The 17,146-nt window shown below is 34.1% G+C and overlaps 1 protein-coding gene across 1 annotated transcript; it reads right to left on the bottom strand.

Moving 5' to 3' along the window:
* Positions 1-6,298: 6,298 nt before the first annotated feature.
* LOC134698062 (ryncolin-2-like) lies at positions 6,299-12,108 on the bottom strand. The gene is made up of 5 exons (XM_063560352.1): positions 12,030-12,108; positions 9,960-10,090; positions 9,298-9,394; positions 8,715-8,879; positions 6,299-6,543 (listed from the first exon to the last, which is right to left on the bottom strand). Exons 1-5 carry the CDS (start codon positions 12,106-12,108, stop codon positions 6,299-6,301), a joined length of 717 nt encoding a protein of 238 aa, XP_063416422.1.
* Between the last annotated feature and the right edge of the window lie 5,038 nt (positions 12,109-17,146).

Here is a 17,146-nt window from a genome sequence, read left to right as displayed (position 1 = left end):
CTAATGGTAACTGGACTATTTTCACCATTAACATGATTAACTTATGCCTAGTATAGATTTATGGTGTCAGTTGAGTTAAGTTAATACTACAGTGATTTTTTTTATTGATACATGTATATATATAAAAAAGTATTTAAAGCAACTTAATAAATTTTAAAAATGAGACCTTTGTTTTGTTTTGTTAGACAAAGTATTTAATATAGTCATGATAATAAAATTTTCATATAGCATTCTTTGATAACCTTTTTTTTTTAAAAAGAAATGTGTTCCAAAGTAAAAGTAAAATACTATTTCAAATAAATTTAAGTAGATTTGTCAAATTAAAGACATGGCAAACAAAAAGCACTTTAATATGGTTTAATTACCTCAATACATGTGTGTTTTATAGGTAAAAAAGAAAGCCATATTTTCTTAAACTCGTGTATTAGTTATCTAGTATATTCGTATATTCGAAAGGCCTTGTTAATTGAGTTAAACAGGATGTTGCAGTTTTGAATAAATGTTATTTAGAATTTAATTCTTCTGACCAGGTGTATTCTTATTAATAAAGAGCTTGTCCCAAGCAGAAGCAATAACTTATACTTCACCACTAATCAGAAAACAATTTGATCAATTTCTTTAATTTTATTCCTTTTTTGTATCAATTATGTAAAATAACATAAAAATATCCCAAATTATAATAAAAGATATATTTCTAATATAAGTTCAAACAGTTCTTAATTTTGTTGGCTATTGTTATATATGTCAGTTACAAAGAAATTTGTGTAAACAGTTAACAAAGTAGATGTTATTTGGTCCAGTATGGCTCAGACTGGTTGAGTATAGCTCAGACCTTCGGTTAAAGCAATGTTCACAATGCCGATCAGATCAACTCGATCAAGCCCGATCAAGACAAATAACGTGATCGGGAGACTGGTCTGAATCAATCGACAAGGATGTTCGGGATAGTCTACCCTACTCGTCATCGATCTGACTAGCTACCCGAGAGTTTTTGACATGTCAAAAACAATCGAGTTAGGACCGAGAAGCAAGTCACTCTAGAAGAGATCGAAAATTCGTCAAGTACAGGTCGAATTGATCGGGAAAGGGTCGTGTAGAGATCCAGTTTGGTCGGAATACAACAAAATTTCCAATCAGTACTCGATCATTTCGACATTTGCTCGACTAATATCCGATCATATCAAGATTACCTCGACCAATGTCCGATCGCTTCCAGATCACTGCGACTTGTTTACTTATTTTACCTAAGACCAACTCGACTAATACCCGATCCCTTTGCGAACAAATTCGACCACTCTTCGATCTCTTCTCGCCCATACACGAGAACACATAACTGCTACACGATTCCCTAAACGTTTGTTCAGACCTGATTAACTCTCATAACTCTGTCTCCGCAAAAATATATTGGCAACATCATATTTAACTGTACAAAAATTCCTCTATGTACAGAACGTGTCTTTACTTTTGCAAGGAGAGGTAACATTTTAAAAGAGAGGCAAAAGACACCAAAGGAACAATCAAACTCAATGGTCGAAAACAAAGTGACACAGCCATAGCAAAAAAAAAGAAAACCGACGAGAAGACAAACAGCAGTCCACATAACATAGAAAACTAAAACGTTAGCAACACATAACCCATCAAAAACCTGGGATGAACTCAGGTGTTCCGGAAGGGAAGAATATCTTGCAATGTTGACACCTGCTGATTTTTCAAATATGAAAGTAATTGTGCAATAATATTCATTGACTGCTGACGACTAAGTTATCTTTCGAAGTTGTTTTATTAGAACATCGATCACGATTATATTTACCTGTTTTGTGGGCTATTTTCAATGTTGTCTGTCCGTATTTTTCGTTTGTCCAGAAATATTTGTACTATTATAAACAAAGAAGATGTAGTACAATTGTCAACGAGACAGCTCTTCACAGAACACCAAATGACATAGAAATGATTAATAACAAATACAAATCTGTTCATTGAGTCTTTCTGTGTCGGGATGTATAAGTACCAGGCCACGTCCACTTGTATTTTTGTCCATCTGATGAGTTAAGCCTTTTTCAATTGATTTTTATAGTTCGTTCTAATGTTGTACTGTTATAACACTGTCCCAGGTTAAGAGGACGGTTGGGATCCCGCTAACATGTTTAACCCCGCCAAATTATTTATGTATGTGCCTGTCCCAAGTCAGGAGCTAGTATTTCAGTGGTTGTCGTTTGTTTTTGTGTTGCATGTTTGTTTTTCGTTTATTTATTATTTCATTTTGTTTACATAGATTGGGTCGTTGGTTTTTCTCGTTTGAATTGTTTTACATTGTCTTATCGTGGCCTTTTATAGCTGACTATTCGGTAGGGGCTTTGTTTATTGTTGAAGGCCGTACGGTGACCTGTAGTTGTTAATGTCTGTGTCATTTTGGTCTTTTGTGAATAATTGTTTCATTGGCAATTATACCACATGTTTTTTTTTTTTTATATATAAGTCAAATTACTGTCAATTTCTTTTTTCATTCGAACCTTTTTTACGTAATTTCACCAAAAAAGGAGACAAATATTTGTTTTATTTGGAGCGAATTTCGTTCTTACACTAACGATACAAACAGTTCAGCGTTCACACGCTGTGATTCTAACATACTTTTACAAAGTTTGCATAACTTTTGACAAACTATACACTCGCTGCTAATGCGTCTTCTGTTTGTCGTTTTGTTAGTTCAAACGATGCATTTCTTTTTAACTTTAACATTAAATCAATTATCTAAACGTGTTCTTGCTTGTCATAACTCAAAATATTGTCTAAAATTACACGAAAAAAAGACCAATTCATCTACTATTACATATCAGTGTCCACTATGAGGAAGTTTTTGTAAGCATGTCTTTATTAAAAGAGGGACGAAAGATACCAAAGGGACAGTCATGTTACGTTAGTGCACGTCTCTCATACTGCCCACATGCGGTCGGCGTGTTAGCCACTGCCTCACTTAGGTTTTTCGGCGCCCGTTGCTGTTTACACCTGCTTGTTCGTCTTTTTTCACTCTCAAAGCTAAGTGACAGCTATTTACCTGCCTCTCTGGACCTTTACCACCTTGCCCACAAATCCTATTGCTTTTTTAGATATTTTATATGTATGATTCAATTCGGACCTTCGACTGGATATAACCAAATATACGGAAAATGTGTTCATGGGACACTGGTAATAACCCAGCTAGCATAAATAACATTATACAGGGTAATTTTTCAAAAACGGCCACCCAAATTTGCATTTGAACTGTGTTTTTATGGAAATAAGCATTGTGTATACGGAGTTTCATAAAAAATTGGTTGACGCAAAATGAAATTAGAGAACGGAAACTAATATTGTTGGAACGTACGCACATACGTACGGACGGACAAGGGGAACACGTAATGGCCACTCCGAATCGGCAGGGAATAAAAATTTCAGACGTTTTTATACTAACATTGTGCATACTCGACCAATGCACGATTATCCCTACGATTCATATACGATCAGGTCGATCTGGTCTGGTTCAAGTATACAGGTCGAAAATAGGTTAAGAGTGTTTCAGTCTGGTCGAGTAATAGTTCAGACTATTTTCAATGGCAGAGATAAGGGTCAAATACGATTCAGTACAGTCGAGTATTATTCAGACTGGGGTCGAGTTATGTCAAGTAAAGGTCAGATCACTTTAGACTGGTCGAGTAAAAATGTGTAAAGTTGAGTACACATATAGGGCATTTCAGACTTTTACTGGTTTGTAGTTATATGATCAGAGGATGTTTAAAGGAGGACTCTTCTCAGATTCACAAATAATCAACTTTTAAAAACACTAGTTTATATTGATAGGGGATAAATAAAGGAATCAAAAATGCAAAATATATAGGTCGATGTGCTTGTTTTCAAGATATTCGCCATTGAAATTTTGGCGGGACAATAGTCTTTTCTTAGCTTTACCATTGATCACTAAACCAGAAGATTCCGGAAATCTGACAAAATTCCAAAAACGTGACAAGGGAACTTCCTTAAATGGCAAAGGTATATTAAAGCAATAATAGTATACCAGTGTTCAAAGGTCAAACATCGATTGAGAGAAAACAAATCCGGGTTACAAACTATTACCGAAGGAAACATATCAACTATAAGTGGAATACAAAGATTCAACAGAAACACTGAATTGCAACAAAAATTAAACCAACACCAACATACATTGAAACGAACTATTTGATAACAATTGCCATATTCATGACTTAGTACGGGACATTTTGATAGAAAAATTGTTGGTTGAACTTAGTTTAATTGTTTTGTCTTGGAAGCACAACAATATCTTATGAGTACGATTAGCTTATATACATTTAGTAAATCTAAAGCGGGTGCAGCAGGTTATGAAGTAGACGTTTACTTTCGATTCTTTCAGTTTATGGTTGATTCTTTAACTTTCCTGTTCATTGTTTTCCATTTTGTCTTCAAGTTGTTTTTGTGTTGTCTTGTAGCTTATCATCGACTTATGAATATAAAGGCAATCGTATATACACTGTACCGCTGTTTGAAATTCATAAGTCGATAGAGACAAAACAAATCCGGGTTACAAACTAAAACAAAGGGGAAACACATCATATATAAGAGGAGAACAACGATACAACAGAAACACAAAAGCGCAATACATACAAAATATAAGATAACAATAGCCATTTTCCTTAATATCCTATTTGCATTCATGAATAATGAAAATTGGCAGCAGTTAATTTTCGATAAGCTTGCAATTGGTTATGTCATATATAATTAGAACTTTGAAAAAATTAAACGCAATGAATTCGACTTCTTAAGATTAAATATCTATGCTTTGACCATGAAAAAAGATTGACAAGTTTTTGTTTTGTACCTGTGCACTTTTAAGTGGAAGCAAATGTAATTACGAATGTAACATGCATTTCGATATGAAGGTTAATTTTTTAATACAAGCAGTGATTGTTAGCAAATCAAAATATCGGATTCTCATGAAACATAATAATCAGTAATATATGTATAAAATTGTAAATTATATTTAACTGTTGTGGTTTGGTCGGATGCCGAAAAAACGCTTACAAGTTCAGATGTGTTTTTTTGAGAGGGAAACTGTTTATAAGTTTAGAGTTAGAATAGAGTTTGAATCAATTTCGATTGACAATAAACTCATCATAGATACCAGGACCAAATTTTGTATATACGCCAGACGTGCGTTTCGTCTACAAAAGACTCATCAGTGACGCTCGAATCCAAAAAAGTTAAAAAGGCTAAATAAAGTACGAAGTTGAAGAGCATTGTGGACCAAAATTCCTAAAGGTTTTGCCAAATACAGCTAAGGTATCCTATGCCGGAGGTAGAAAAGCCTTAGTTTTTCAAAAAACTCAAAAATTTGAAACAGTAAATTTAAAAAATATAACCATATCAATGACAATTCAATTGGATTCTTAAAAAAAAATATCTAATAAAATAAAGTGAGACAAATGAGATAAATGGGAAATGCCCCTATTTTATACTTAACATTACACAAAAAACGTCATTCTGGTAATCCGAGTTACTTTGATGCAGCGTGTTACGGTACTCTGTTTCTGCAGACATACTAAGGTTGGTTTTTTTTAACTTTGTAGATTTATATGATTTCCAAGTTCATTTATTTTCTTTTATCCATAGTACTTTTACAGTACTTTATTAACAATGTATATTTAACCTTTTTAAGATTCCCTCAAACATGCAATAAATTTTAATAAATGATAAGAAAGTACAAATTTCGGAAATTACTAGTATACACTTTTAAATCCCATTATGAAATATATGATTGCATAAACTGACATAGCTTACAATAGTAGTTATCAAAGGTACCAGGATTACAATTTAGTACGCCAGACGCGCGTTTTGTTTGCATATGACTCACCAGTGGAGCTCGTATCAAAATATTTATATATATATCATTTATTCTGGTATCACCTAAGTTGGACAAAGGTATACAGAAAAACACATTAGTTTACATTACATTACATATAAGTACATTTGTTGAGGAAGCATTAAATATGAGTTTTTTTTACATCGGTATGATCAGTATAGCCGACAGGTAAACATCAGAGAGAATTCCTCATATAAAGCCAAACAAGTACAAAGTTGAAGAGCATTGAGAATCCAGAATTTCAAAAAGTTGTGCCAACTACGGTTAAGGTAATCACTGCCTGGCTTACAACATAGCTTACAAAATATATAAAATCTACAGGAAAACAAAAACACAACTAACACTTACAATAAAATATGTTTTTATTATTTTTACATATTTTTTTTCTGTCTAGGCTTTTTTTCGGATCATCATGATTGTTGTTTTCAGAGAATAGTGGTATCCTTTCCAATAGCGCCAATTAATACCATTTGCAAACGATTTGTGGTGTCCCTTCAAATAGAGACCGTTAAGGTTACTAACATGACAAGACGTGTTGTACCACCAAGCTCCCTTGTATTCATGAGCGCATCTACCAGTATGATCTTTATCTTTTGTTGAGAACTTCTGGCCATTGTGGTAGGTGAATGAATCTCCTGTTCAGTAAATAAATTATTAACAATTAAAATAGCATCGGTGGTGGCATTTCCTCATTACAACAAACCGCATAATTTCTAAAGACATTTTAGACAAATTTTTACAATTGAAATTCAAGAGTAAACATATTGCCTAGTCGATATTTTTCAGGTATGTAATTATTATATTCGTGATTTTTTTGGTACATGTATAGCTCTTATTATTTTTAACTGTTGATGTAAATGTCCCTTGGTTTTGTGAGTCTTTGTTTACTCCTTAGTTTTGGTTGTTATTGTCTTATACAAATGTAACATTCACTACAATCTAGTTACAGTCTAAAATTGGCACATTTTGTTCTCGAGTGTACGGATTTTTACTCGACCGTTCTAAACTTGTCTGGATTTTAATCCATATAATTCGACTGTAGTCTGAACCATACTTAACAATCTGAACGTGTACTCGCCTCTAATCTTTACAATGCTGGAATGTTTACACGCATACTGGACCTATATTCAACCAGTTCTCGACCTGTTTTCAATGTCTTAACAATACGCAACCAACAAACTTTAAGCTCTGAACCCTACTAATCAAAGACCGAGCTATGTTTTTGAGTAATGTTTAGTAGAATTCAGACTAATTCAGTATGATCAAGTAAAAACCGCTACAGTCGAGGACAATTTCAGACTTTTACTGGTTTGCAGGGACTGATGAAATAACACATACAAACATGAATAATAATAGCTATTTTTAATGGAAATTATTGCCTTTTTTTCAAAATGAAACATGTTAAGTAATAATACAATGAAACATTCTTACCACCGACGGATTGGTTGGTCGATAAGTGCGATGGAGGATGAAAAGTTTATTGATTGATTGACCGTTTGCATTACATTATAAGACGCATATTTAATACCAACTAATTGATATTTTTTGGTTCGATGGATGGATGGATGATTTAACGTTAAGCGGCAAATTATTGGGATTCGTGTTGTTTATTCTTTAGTTTTCTATGCTGTCATGGCTGTGTCATGTGTACTATTGTTTGTCTGTTTGTCTTTCTCATTTTTAGCCCTGGCTTTGTCAGTTTATTTTAGATTTATGAGTTTGACTGTCCCTTTGGTATCTTTCGTCCCTCTTTTATGGGCATATGCAGGACGATAACATGTGAATGTAATTGGTATATTTTACATTGTACTAGACCGACACACTGAGCTGAATTTTTAACGTGCTCGGTCACAAGGACGACATGTCAGCCTATACTCTGACACAATATTCTGACTTTGAACAAACCCGACCTAAAACCGGTATATTGGCATTGCACACAGTCATGTCTTTCTCTGACTGTTTATGACGTCTTTACACTAAATCTATTGGATGTTGGATGGGAACGGATTGATAATTTAGTTGTAGATGCATGATTTTAGTTGTTACTGGCTTTGAACTAGCTGTCAGTTAACTGCAAGTCCTCTCAGGTCTTTCCTAGTGTCTTTTTGTTGTTGAGATGTTCAAGTACCCGGCCACGTTCGCTTATATTTTTCTGATGAGTTAAGCTTTTTTAACTGATTGTTATAGTTCGTTCAGGGCAGGGTTGAGATCCGCTTAAATTTTTCACCCCGACACATTATGTATGTATGTGTCTGCCCCAAGTCAGGAGCCTATAATTCAGTGGTTGTCATATGTGTATGCGTTACATATTTTTTTCGTTCATTTTTTTTAAATATAAACAAGGCCGTTCGTTTTCTCGATTGAAATGTTTTACATTGTAATTTCGGGGCCTTTTATAGCTGACTATGCGGTATCGGCTTTGTTAATTGTTGACGGCCGTACACTGTCTGACCTATAGTTGTTAATTGCTGTGTCATTTTGAACTCTTGTGGAGAGTTGTGTCATTGGCAATAATACCAATTCTTTTTCTTTATATATATTTGCTCCGTAATGCCGCGTTTTTAGTGGAAAAGCAGTGAATATATTTTTGGTTTGACCAGGCCAAATTCAAACCTGCGACCTCAACACTCGCGGAAACACTATAACACGAAACCACTGGTGCGGTTTCGTTTGTGTAATGTCCAGAGAAGAATATTAAATGGTATAAATTATCACTTAAAAAAACCTTTCAATCAAGCAAATCCACCAAGCCGATATAAAATAGATAACTGGCGTGTATTTAGTTCTATATTATTAAGCAACTCACCAGCATTGCCATCGTAACCTGCTACCGTTAGCTTGTATCCAGATTTTTCGTCTCCTACTTCGAAATGATTATAATTTGCATATTTTGTATTATTTTCAAAATCTTGCAGGTCTATGCGCAATTTGTACTTTCCCTGAGATGTGATCTGATGCAGGTGCTCGTTACCTATATAATGAGTAATTATTTGGAAAAATATAAAATATTTAAATATACAAAGAACAGAGATAACTCTATGAATAAGTAACATTTTTTAAGTACAATAAAATTGATTTGAATATCAAAGAGTTTAAATCTTCAGAAGAAGCTTCTTTAAAGGATTTGAAAATTAAGACAATTATGGCATTTGCCATCATCTAATGAACTACATCTGCATGCCGGAGTTTCCTAGCTGATATAGCTCCTTTACTATATTTAATCATCGATTCTTTTTGAACACAAATGAACGGAATATGTACTCGACACAAAAAAGATGTGTACCTTTAAATGAATTATTCATGCTCCAAAATTGATAACCGCTTTTATTTTATTGTTTTCATATAATGTTGTGCAACATAATATATATCGAATAATCAGTATAAAGTACCTAACCAACATTCTCCGTCCAATTTTCCAAAACCATTTTTGTACGACTCCCAGTCTAGGTAAAAATCCACCTTCCCAACCTTCCGATGCTGAAAAACCTGTAGATCCGCATGAACAAAAAAGGTACCATAAGGTTCAGGCGAAGAAAACTATTTATTATTCTATCTAAAATGTCAAAGAGGTAAGGACATTGCCTCGTGAATTCGCATTACAAGTTGGTCCATTATGATTTAAAGTCTCATGATCTTTACTTATAAACAGAATGTTTGTTTCAAAATAAGCGATTAAGATTATCTTAACATATATATTTGTGCATAATTTTTTTTAACTTTGCACAATAATTACATATCTTTGATAATGAGCTCAACTCAAAAATTGGTTCTTTATTTGATTATTTTAAAGTTTGTGTTCTTGGTTTTTATGGTGGAGTGGGGCTTGAGAGTTAAAGATTCGGGTTTTTTTAGAAGAATTAATGTGATTTCTTAGGCAAAGTGATAATTCCATCAATGGATGGTGAATTCTTAAATTTATAATAAAATCAACCGAATAAACTAAACGTTGACCTATAATGGTTTACTTTTATAAATTGTTATTTGGATGGAGAGTTGTCTCATTGACACTCACATCACATCTTCCTATATCTAATAATTGATAACAACTAACAGTCCATCCTCCGCCATGCTTTTCCATTTCACAGAAAACTCCAAATCCAGGTGTTTTATTGGGGTATATCTTGTAGATTCCACTTTTACATGTCGATTTATCCAAGTCACTACAGTCATTCGGTCTTATCACTGAAACAATAAAAAATGTTAGTGTTCCTATATATGAACCATTAAAGATTATCAAGGTTTTGGACCTGTATATTGTTGTTGGTTCAATTTGCTGTTACACTTTGTTTTCACAGCCCCTTAGTTTATTCCCTGTTTTGTTTCATATAGCTGATAGTATCACAATTGGTAGATCTATATATTGATAAGAAAATATAATATCTCCATCTGCAAAAATATTTTGAAAACTTCCACTTTCTCCAAACAACAAAAAAAGAAACACAACACAAAAACAGAGCTGGTGTTAATTCGTGATAATACGAAGCATCTTATATCTTTTTGGGGAAGTTTGAACATGCATGTACTACTAATATATATTTTTTTTCTCTTTAGTGTAAACTTGAACACGATAAAACTTTGGGTACTTCAAACATGGGTGTGATTTAGAATATGAGATACTTAATATGAGAAGCTCATTGAAATCATGACTGTTCAAGTTTTGTTTTGGATACTATAGACTCATTACAGGGGAGATAAACAGACATAAGTTCAAAATGTTTAGAACTGTGGAGCTAGAAGGCGGAGAGTATATTATTAATAATGCTAAATACCAGAGCAAGTTGTTGTTTCTTCAGTTGTAAAGATTGTTGCTTTCTCTGTTGTTGTTTCTTCAGTTGTAAAGGTCTTTGGTTTATCTGTTGTTGTTTCTGCATTTGTAAGGGTCTCTGTCTTTTCTGTTGGTGTTTCTTCTATTTTAATTGTCTTTGTCTTCTCTTTGCATGCTCAGCTGTCGGACAGTAGTTCAACAATCTTGTCGGCAGTCTTTCCAAAAAATGTAATACCTAAAAATTAAAATCACACATTCATCTGAATGCCTCAGCTATAATTCACATATATAGAAATGATTGACTTAAAGTTTGTTTTCTCTACGACATTCGAACTAATATTTGTCTTTTCTATCGGTTTTCGGATTGAGGTTATTCATTTTTAGTTTTCTTTTGTTGTTGTCTAAAACAAGTAAAACAAGACAAAAATAAAGTGAAAGTGTACCCTATTCCAGATTTTAATTCTGAGATTTTGAGTCACAACTTATTGTATAATAAGTTGGTCTAATTTGATATAGGATTGGACGAGGGGTCCTGATTTCCACTTATTTGACCCCTTCTTACACTTTCTTCCCCATAACCCTAAGACGAAAATCGGTATAAAAACTTTTCTAGCATATTTTATTTTGTATCGCCCACTTACACCAGCTCTCGACATCATGACTCTCCGGCTTCCTTTACTATTTTTCACTAGTGTATCTTTCCACCTGTCCCCTGTATCAGTGACGGATCCAGAAATTTTGATAGTGGGCACTGACTTTCTAAGAGTGGGCCGCTCCAGTCATGGTTCAGTGATTCCCTAAAAACGCAAAGACATCAATCGAATGTATAACAACTGTCATATTCTTGACTTGGTACAGGCATTTTCTTATGTAGAAAATGGAGGATTGAACCTGTTTTATAGCCAGCTCAACCCCTTACTTGTATGACAGTCTCATCAAATTCTACTATATTGACAACGATGCATCAACCAAACAAACAGACGTGACATAAAAGGTAAAAATGTTTTAAAAACACAGCAGTCAACATTGTGCTATAAGACTGATTGATGTTATATAAATAATTATCGCTATTTTGTGCATTTTTCCTTTGATCTTTTTTTGTGATAATTTTCATATCATGCTTCTATCTTGAGATGGAAAAATTATCGCTAGAAACTAAGGAGGCCACGTGGCGTTGCTAACGAAATTGACATTAAAATTGACAACGTCGTCATAGGTAAAATAGCGATAAACAGATTATCATTGGTCATCTCAACTCGATTGCTATTCTCACTTTCGCTGTACCAGCTCAAGCGAGAAACGCAATCTCGTTGAGATAACCAACGATAATCTATAATTAATTAAAAAGTAACCTACCAGATGAATGATCTCTTTCAGTCATAGAGGCTCCAATAACCAGATTGAGAATCATAACTGTGATTGTATATCTAGTCATAACTGACTGTAGTGTAAACAATATATAATTGCTTTCTCAATTGATACCGTATTTATAACCAAAATGATGCCCATATATTAGTTCAAAAACCTTCTGCTACATAAATGCAGGTATGAAATATCATATCCCTTAATTTTCTTTTGGCGTGACAGTGAAATTGTTGACATTTGCATTTAACTCGTAATAATTATTAAACGAAAAGAACATGTCTGGTTCTAGCTATATTTTTTAGGGAGATTATAACATACGGATAAGGTATTAAAGAATGATGCACATTAACTGCATGTAATTCTTTGTAGAATCTGCGACATGTATTTGTCTCTGACTGATGAAATTAAATTTAAAGATTTTATTGTTATATTGCCTATATTATAAACAACAGTGGTTTTGTCAGGGTTCATCCTACAAAACATTAATATAAATCCTTTCCCATAGAAGATGCATAGGTAGAATGATTGGTTTTAACATATAACAATAATTCATATATCGTTTTATCTCACAGTCAGTCGGTCAGGAAAGGCATTCACTCTAATCTAACAATTATTATTATTCATATTATAATTAAAATACGCAGTTATAACTTAAAAACTTTTATTTCTCAAGACCCCATCAGGGGTATGTCAGTAACGTCACTGAAAAACATTGAAATCGCCTTCCAAGACGTCCGATATATTTTAAGAAGTTACTGAAACGTTTAAATTGGTTTCACTTATTAGCGACAAGAAGCGTCAAGAAGACGAAATTTGGCGACAAGAAAACATAAAAAATAAAATTATTATGCTTCTGTGAAAAGAAATTATTCTTACAAGGAAAGTATTAGTTGGTTCGAAAACTGAAAAGCCTGCATGGCCAATCTCTGGAAACCACGAATAAAGCAAAAGCAGAATACATATAGGTACCTATCCTGTAACGCTAATACAACTAAATCACAAGTAAGACCAGAGAAAAAAACTTGTAAATCAATCATTTCTTTTGATAATTTTGACTCTGTACATAAGCAACGTGACTCAAAATATGTTTAGCAAGTATGTAAATAATAATAAAAACCCAAATATTGCTGATGATATATGCAAACTGTCATCCATATTAAGTCTGCCAAACATCCTTTTTTGAAAGAAATTGCTCAGCTAAACCACAAAGTGTTAACTTGTGTGACTTATTAACTCACACCTTTGACTTTGCTGAAAACTTTGCTTACAGTGATGATCTTAAACATATCTTATTTAATAAAAACTATACACTCATCTTCTTCTTCACAAATGTTTAATTTATTTATTTCTGAGTCCCAATTTTGGTTTACCTCAATTATTTGAAAGGTGATATTTTCAAAAGTATGTCCTGTTCTTAAGAGGTGTCTCGTAATTGGACAGTTTCTTCCTTTTGTATAAAACGACCGATAATTGTTTAGTCTGATGTTAAATGTGGTTTCTGTTTCACCAACATACTGCAGCTTGCAAGTTCCACAAGTAAGAATATAAATACTATTTTCCGTTTTGCAATTAGATGTAACATAGATGTTGTATCGCTGTTCCGTTTTGCAATTAATTGAGGTAAACCAAAATTGGGACTCAGAAATGAGAAAAAAAGAGAGAAAGGTTCTGGATGCATCAGCTACGTACTCTTGAACCTGATGGACTTAATGAGAGGGATGAAAAACAGTTTTACCCGAAAGCAAAGGAATAACTCATCAATTTTACTTCTATTTAACTAAAACAACTATTTGTTTTAATTTTTGAAAAAAATGTTTATGTACAATAAACGGTAAAAAATTGTTTTATACAGATCATTAATCAATATGTTAAACTTTTGTGTAGCTCAAGCTACAAAGATATTTTTTGTCATGCATCCGATTTCACCTTGATAGATGCACACGCCCGATGAAGCTAATTTGTTTAGCGAAATATTGCGTGAATAATATATAAAATATAACACCTAATTTTATAACACTCATTAGTGTGTTAAAGTTACATTCTTAGACACTTATATAATTCAATTTAGTAACTGCATCAGTTTATTTACAAACTGATCCACACCTAGATAGATTGAATGTTGATTGTTGCTATTTTTAGACACTATATATATATTAAAACTGACGTGGAAAGGTAACATATGGCCACCGAAAGCTCTTTTTTGAGAGCCCAGGTGGTCGTGTGGTCTAGCGGGACGGCTGCAGTGCAGGCGATTTGGTGTCACGATATCACAGTAGCATGGGTTCGAATCCCGGCGAGGGAAGAACCAAAAATTTGCGAAAGCAAATTTACAGATCTAACATTGTTGGGTTGATGTTTAGACGAGTTGTATATACATTATGTACACAGCCATGTATCACCATCATTGATGGCGATCCGATGGATACATCTGTTGTAGGGTTGTCACTGACTCAGACGTACTTATGAATATAATTATTTTCTGTGACTGTATCTTACATTAATTTGTAGGATCCTTTACTATAGATAATTTAGCTGATCTGTAACAATAACATCTTCATGCCTTATATATCATGTACTGTAGTACGCCGCTAGATTAAAACTGACGTGGAAAGGTAACATATGGCCACCGAAAGCTCTTTTTTGAGAGCCCAGGTGGTCGTGTGGTCTAGCGGGACGGCTGCAGTGCAGGCGATTTGGTGTCACGATATCACAGTAGCCCGGCGAGGGAAGAACCAAAAATTTGCGAAAGCAAATTTACAGATCTAACATTGTTGGGTTGATGTTTAGACGAGTTGTATATACATTATGTACACAGCCATGTATCACCATCATTGATGGCGATCCGATGGATACATCTGTTGTAGGGTTGTCACTGACTCAGACGTACTTATGAATATAATTATTTTCTGTGACTGTATCTTACATTAATTTGTAGGATCCTTTACTATAGATAATTTAGCTGATCTGTAACAATAACATCTTCATGCCTTATATATCATGTACTGTAGTACGCCGCTAGATTAAAACTGACGTGGAAAGGTAACATATGGCCACCGAAAGCTCTTTTTTGAGAGCCCAGGTGGTCGTGTGGTCTAGCGGGACGGCTGCAGTGCAGGCGATTTGGTGTCACGATATCACAGTAGCATGGGTTCGAATCCCGGCGAGGGAAGAACCAAAAATTTGCGAAAGCAAATTTACAGATCTAACATTGTTGGGTTGATGTTTAGACGAGTTGTATATACATTATGTACACAGCCATGTATCACCATCATTGATGGCGATCCGATGGATACATCTGTTGTAGGGTTGTCACTGACTCAGACGTACTTATGAATATAATTATTTTCTGTGACTGTATCTTACATTAATTTGTAGGATCCTTTACTATAGATAATTTAGCTGATCTGTAACAATAACATCTTCATGCCTTATATATCATGTACTGTAGTACGCCGCTAGATTAAAACTGACGTGGAAAGGTAACATATGGCCACCGAAAGCTCTTTTTTGAGAGCCCAGGTGGTCGTGTGGTCTAGCGGGACGGCTGCAGTGCAGGCGATTTGGTGTCACGATATCACAGTAGCATGGGTTCGAATCCCGGCGAGGGAAGAACCAAAAATTTGCGAAAGCAAATTTACAGATCTAACATTGTTGGGTTGATGTTTAGACGAGTTGTATATATATATATATATATATATATGCGAGTGTGAGTGGGTACTAGGTTTGTTTTGTTTGTTTGGGTGCTTTTTTGTTTTTATTGTTTGTTTTTTTTTGTTGGGGGGAGGGGGGGTCTGATATCATCGTTTCTATATTTCGATATGTTTTACGTTTTTTACTTTTTCACTTTACTGCCAATTGATCTTTATTATATTCGACCTAAACATGCATCAAATATTTGCCACTGGACGTTTAACAACCATGCAACAATAAAACAATATTTTTCTTTATATTTCATCACCACTATATTCTTTCAACTATATTTTTTGGCCTCGCTCCTAGACTCACTTTTTTCACATTATTCTAATATCTGCAAAACACCTTTAATAATATCTTCATGAATGGTGACCTTATAGCCTCATACGTGTACGCGGTAATTGAAAAAAGAACAATAAAAACAAATATAACCGCATGCTTCGTTTTTTAGAGAAATGTATAAGTCCTAGATTCTGTTACAAACTAAATTTTAACGAAAATCAAATAGCATTTTATTAATGATTATTTAATAGGAAATGTCAATTCATTTTTCCTGGACAGGGGGAAAGCATTAGGGGAAAGGGGAGGGGAAGTAAAACAAATTGTTGATTTCCCTTGAAAATAAGAGGGGAATGAAATATGACATTCCGTTTAAAAAACATATATCTTCTTAGATATCAAAAAATAAATAGTTTAATTAGTTGCTGAATAAAATCACTAAAAGAAAGTTTTGGAAAAAACGTACATTTACAGGAAATGTTTGTACCTATTCTTCAAATACACAGATCAGAAGTTTCACCTGGTAATCAATCTTAATCGGCATTGTATTTTAAACAAATACGTACAATTCCAATCAACATGTTAATGTATTTTAGATAAAAGCTTTTGCAAAGAGACATTTATACACACAGGTGTCAATATTTACACACCCTCCGATAAGTTGTCATAAATCACGCATTGGGACGCTGGTATTAATTAACGGCCAGTTTAAGAAGTCGTCTAATCAAGCTGTGACAATTTCCGCACTAGATAAGAAGTTTTAGTAGATATAAAATTATGTTAGAAAACAAATTTGGTGACCTGAACTGGGGGGGGGGGGGGGGGCACGTGCCCCCTGTGCCCCCCGGTAAATCCGCCACTGTTAGTTATACGTCCTTGCTATTTATAAAATGAAAAAAAACCGATAAAATTTCGTTTTGTAATTATCGAGATATTTGCAAATTACTGTCAGTTTGTCATTTGAACCACAGGCACTCGTCTCAGAATTCCCCCCCCCCCCCCCCCCCGTATATACCTTTATCTAACACAATATAAAGGTACAGTTTTTTTTCTGAGACGAGTGCCTGATCGTGCCTGTGATTTTGTAAATCCCGCCACTACAACTCACTTCTTATTTCCAACGGAAGTGACGCACA

The sequence above is a fragment of the Mytilus trossulus genome, chromosome 14, assembly GCF_036588685.1.
Source record: "Mytilus trossulus isolate FHL-02 chromosome 14, PNRI_Mtr1.1.1.hap1, whole genome shotgun sequence".
Taxonomy (NCBI): Eukaryota; Metazoa; Mollusca; class Bivalvia; order Mytilida; family Mytilidae; genus Mytilus; species Mytilus trossulus.
The sequence above is the reverse complement of the archived record's forward strand: the minus strand, read 5'-3'. Positions and strand labels throughout refer to the sequence as shown.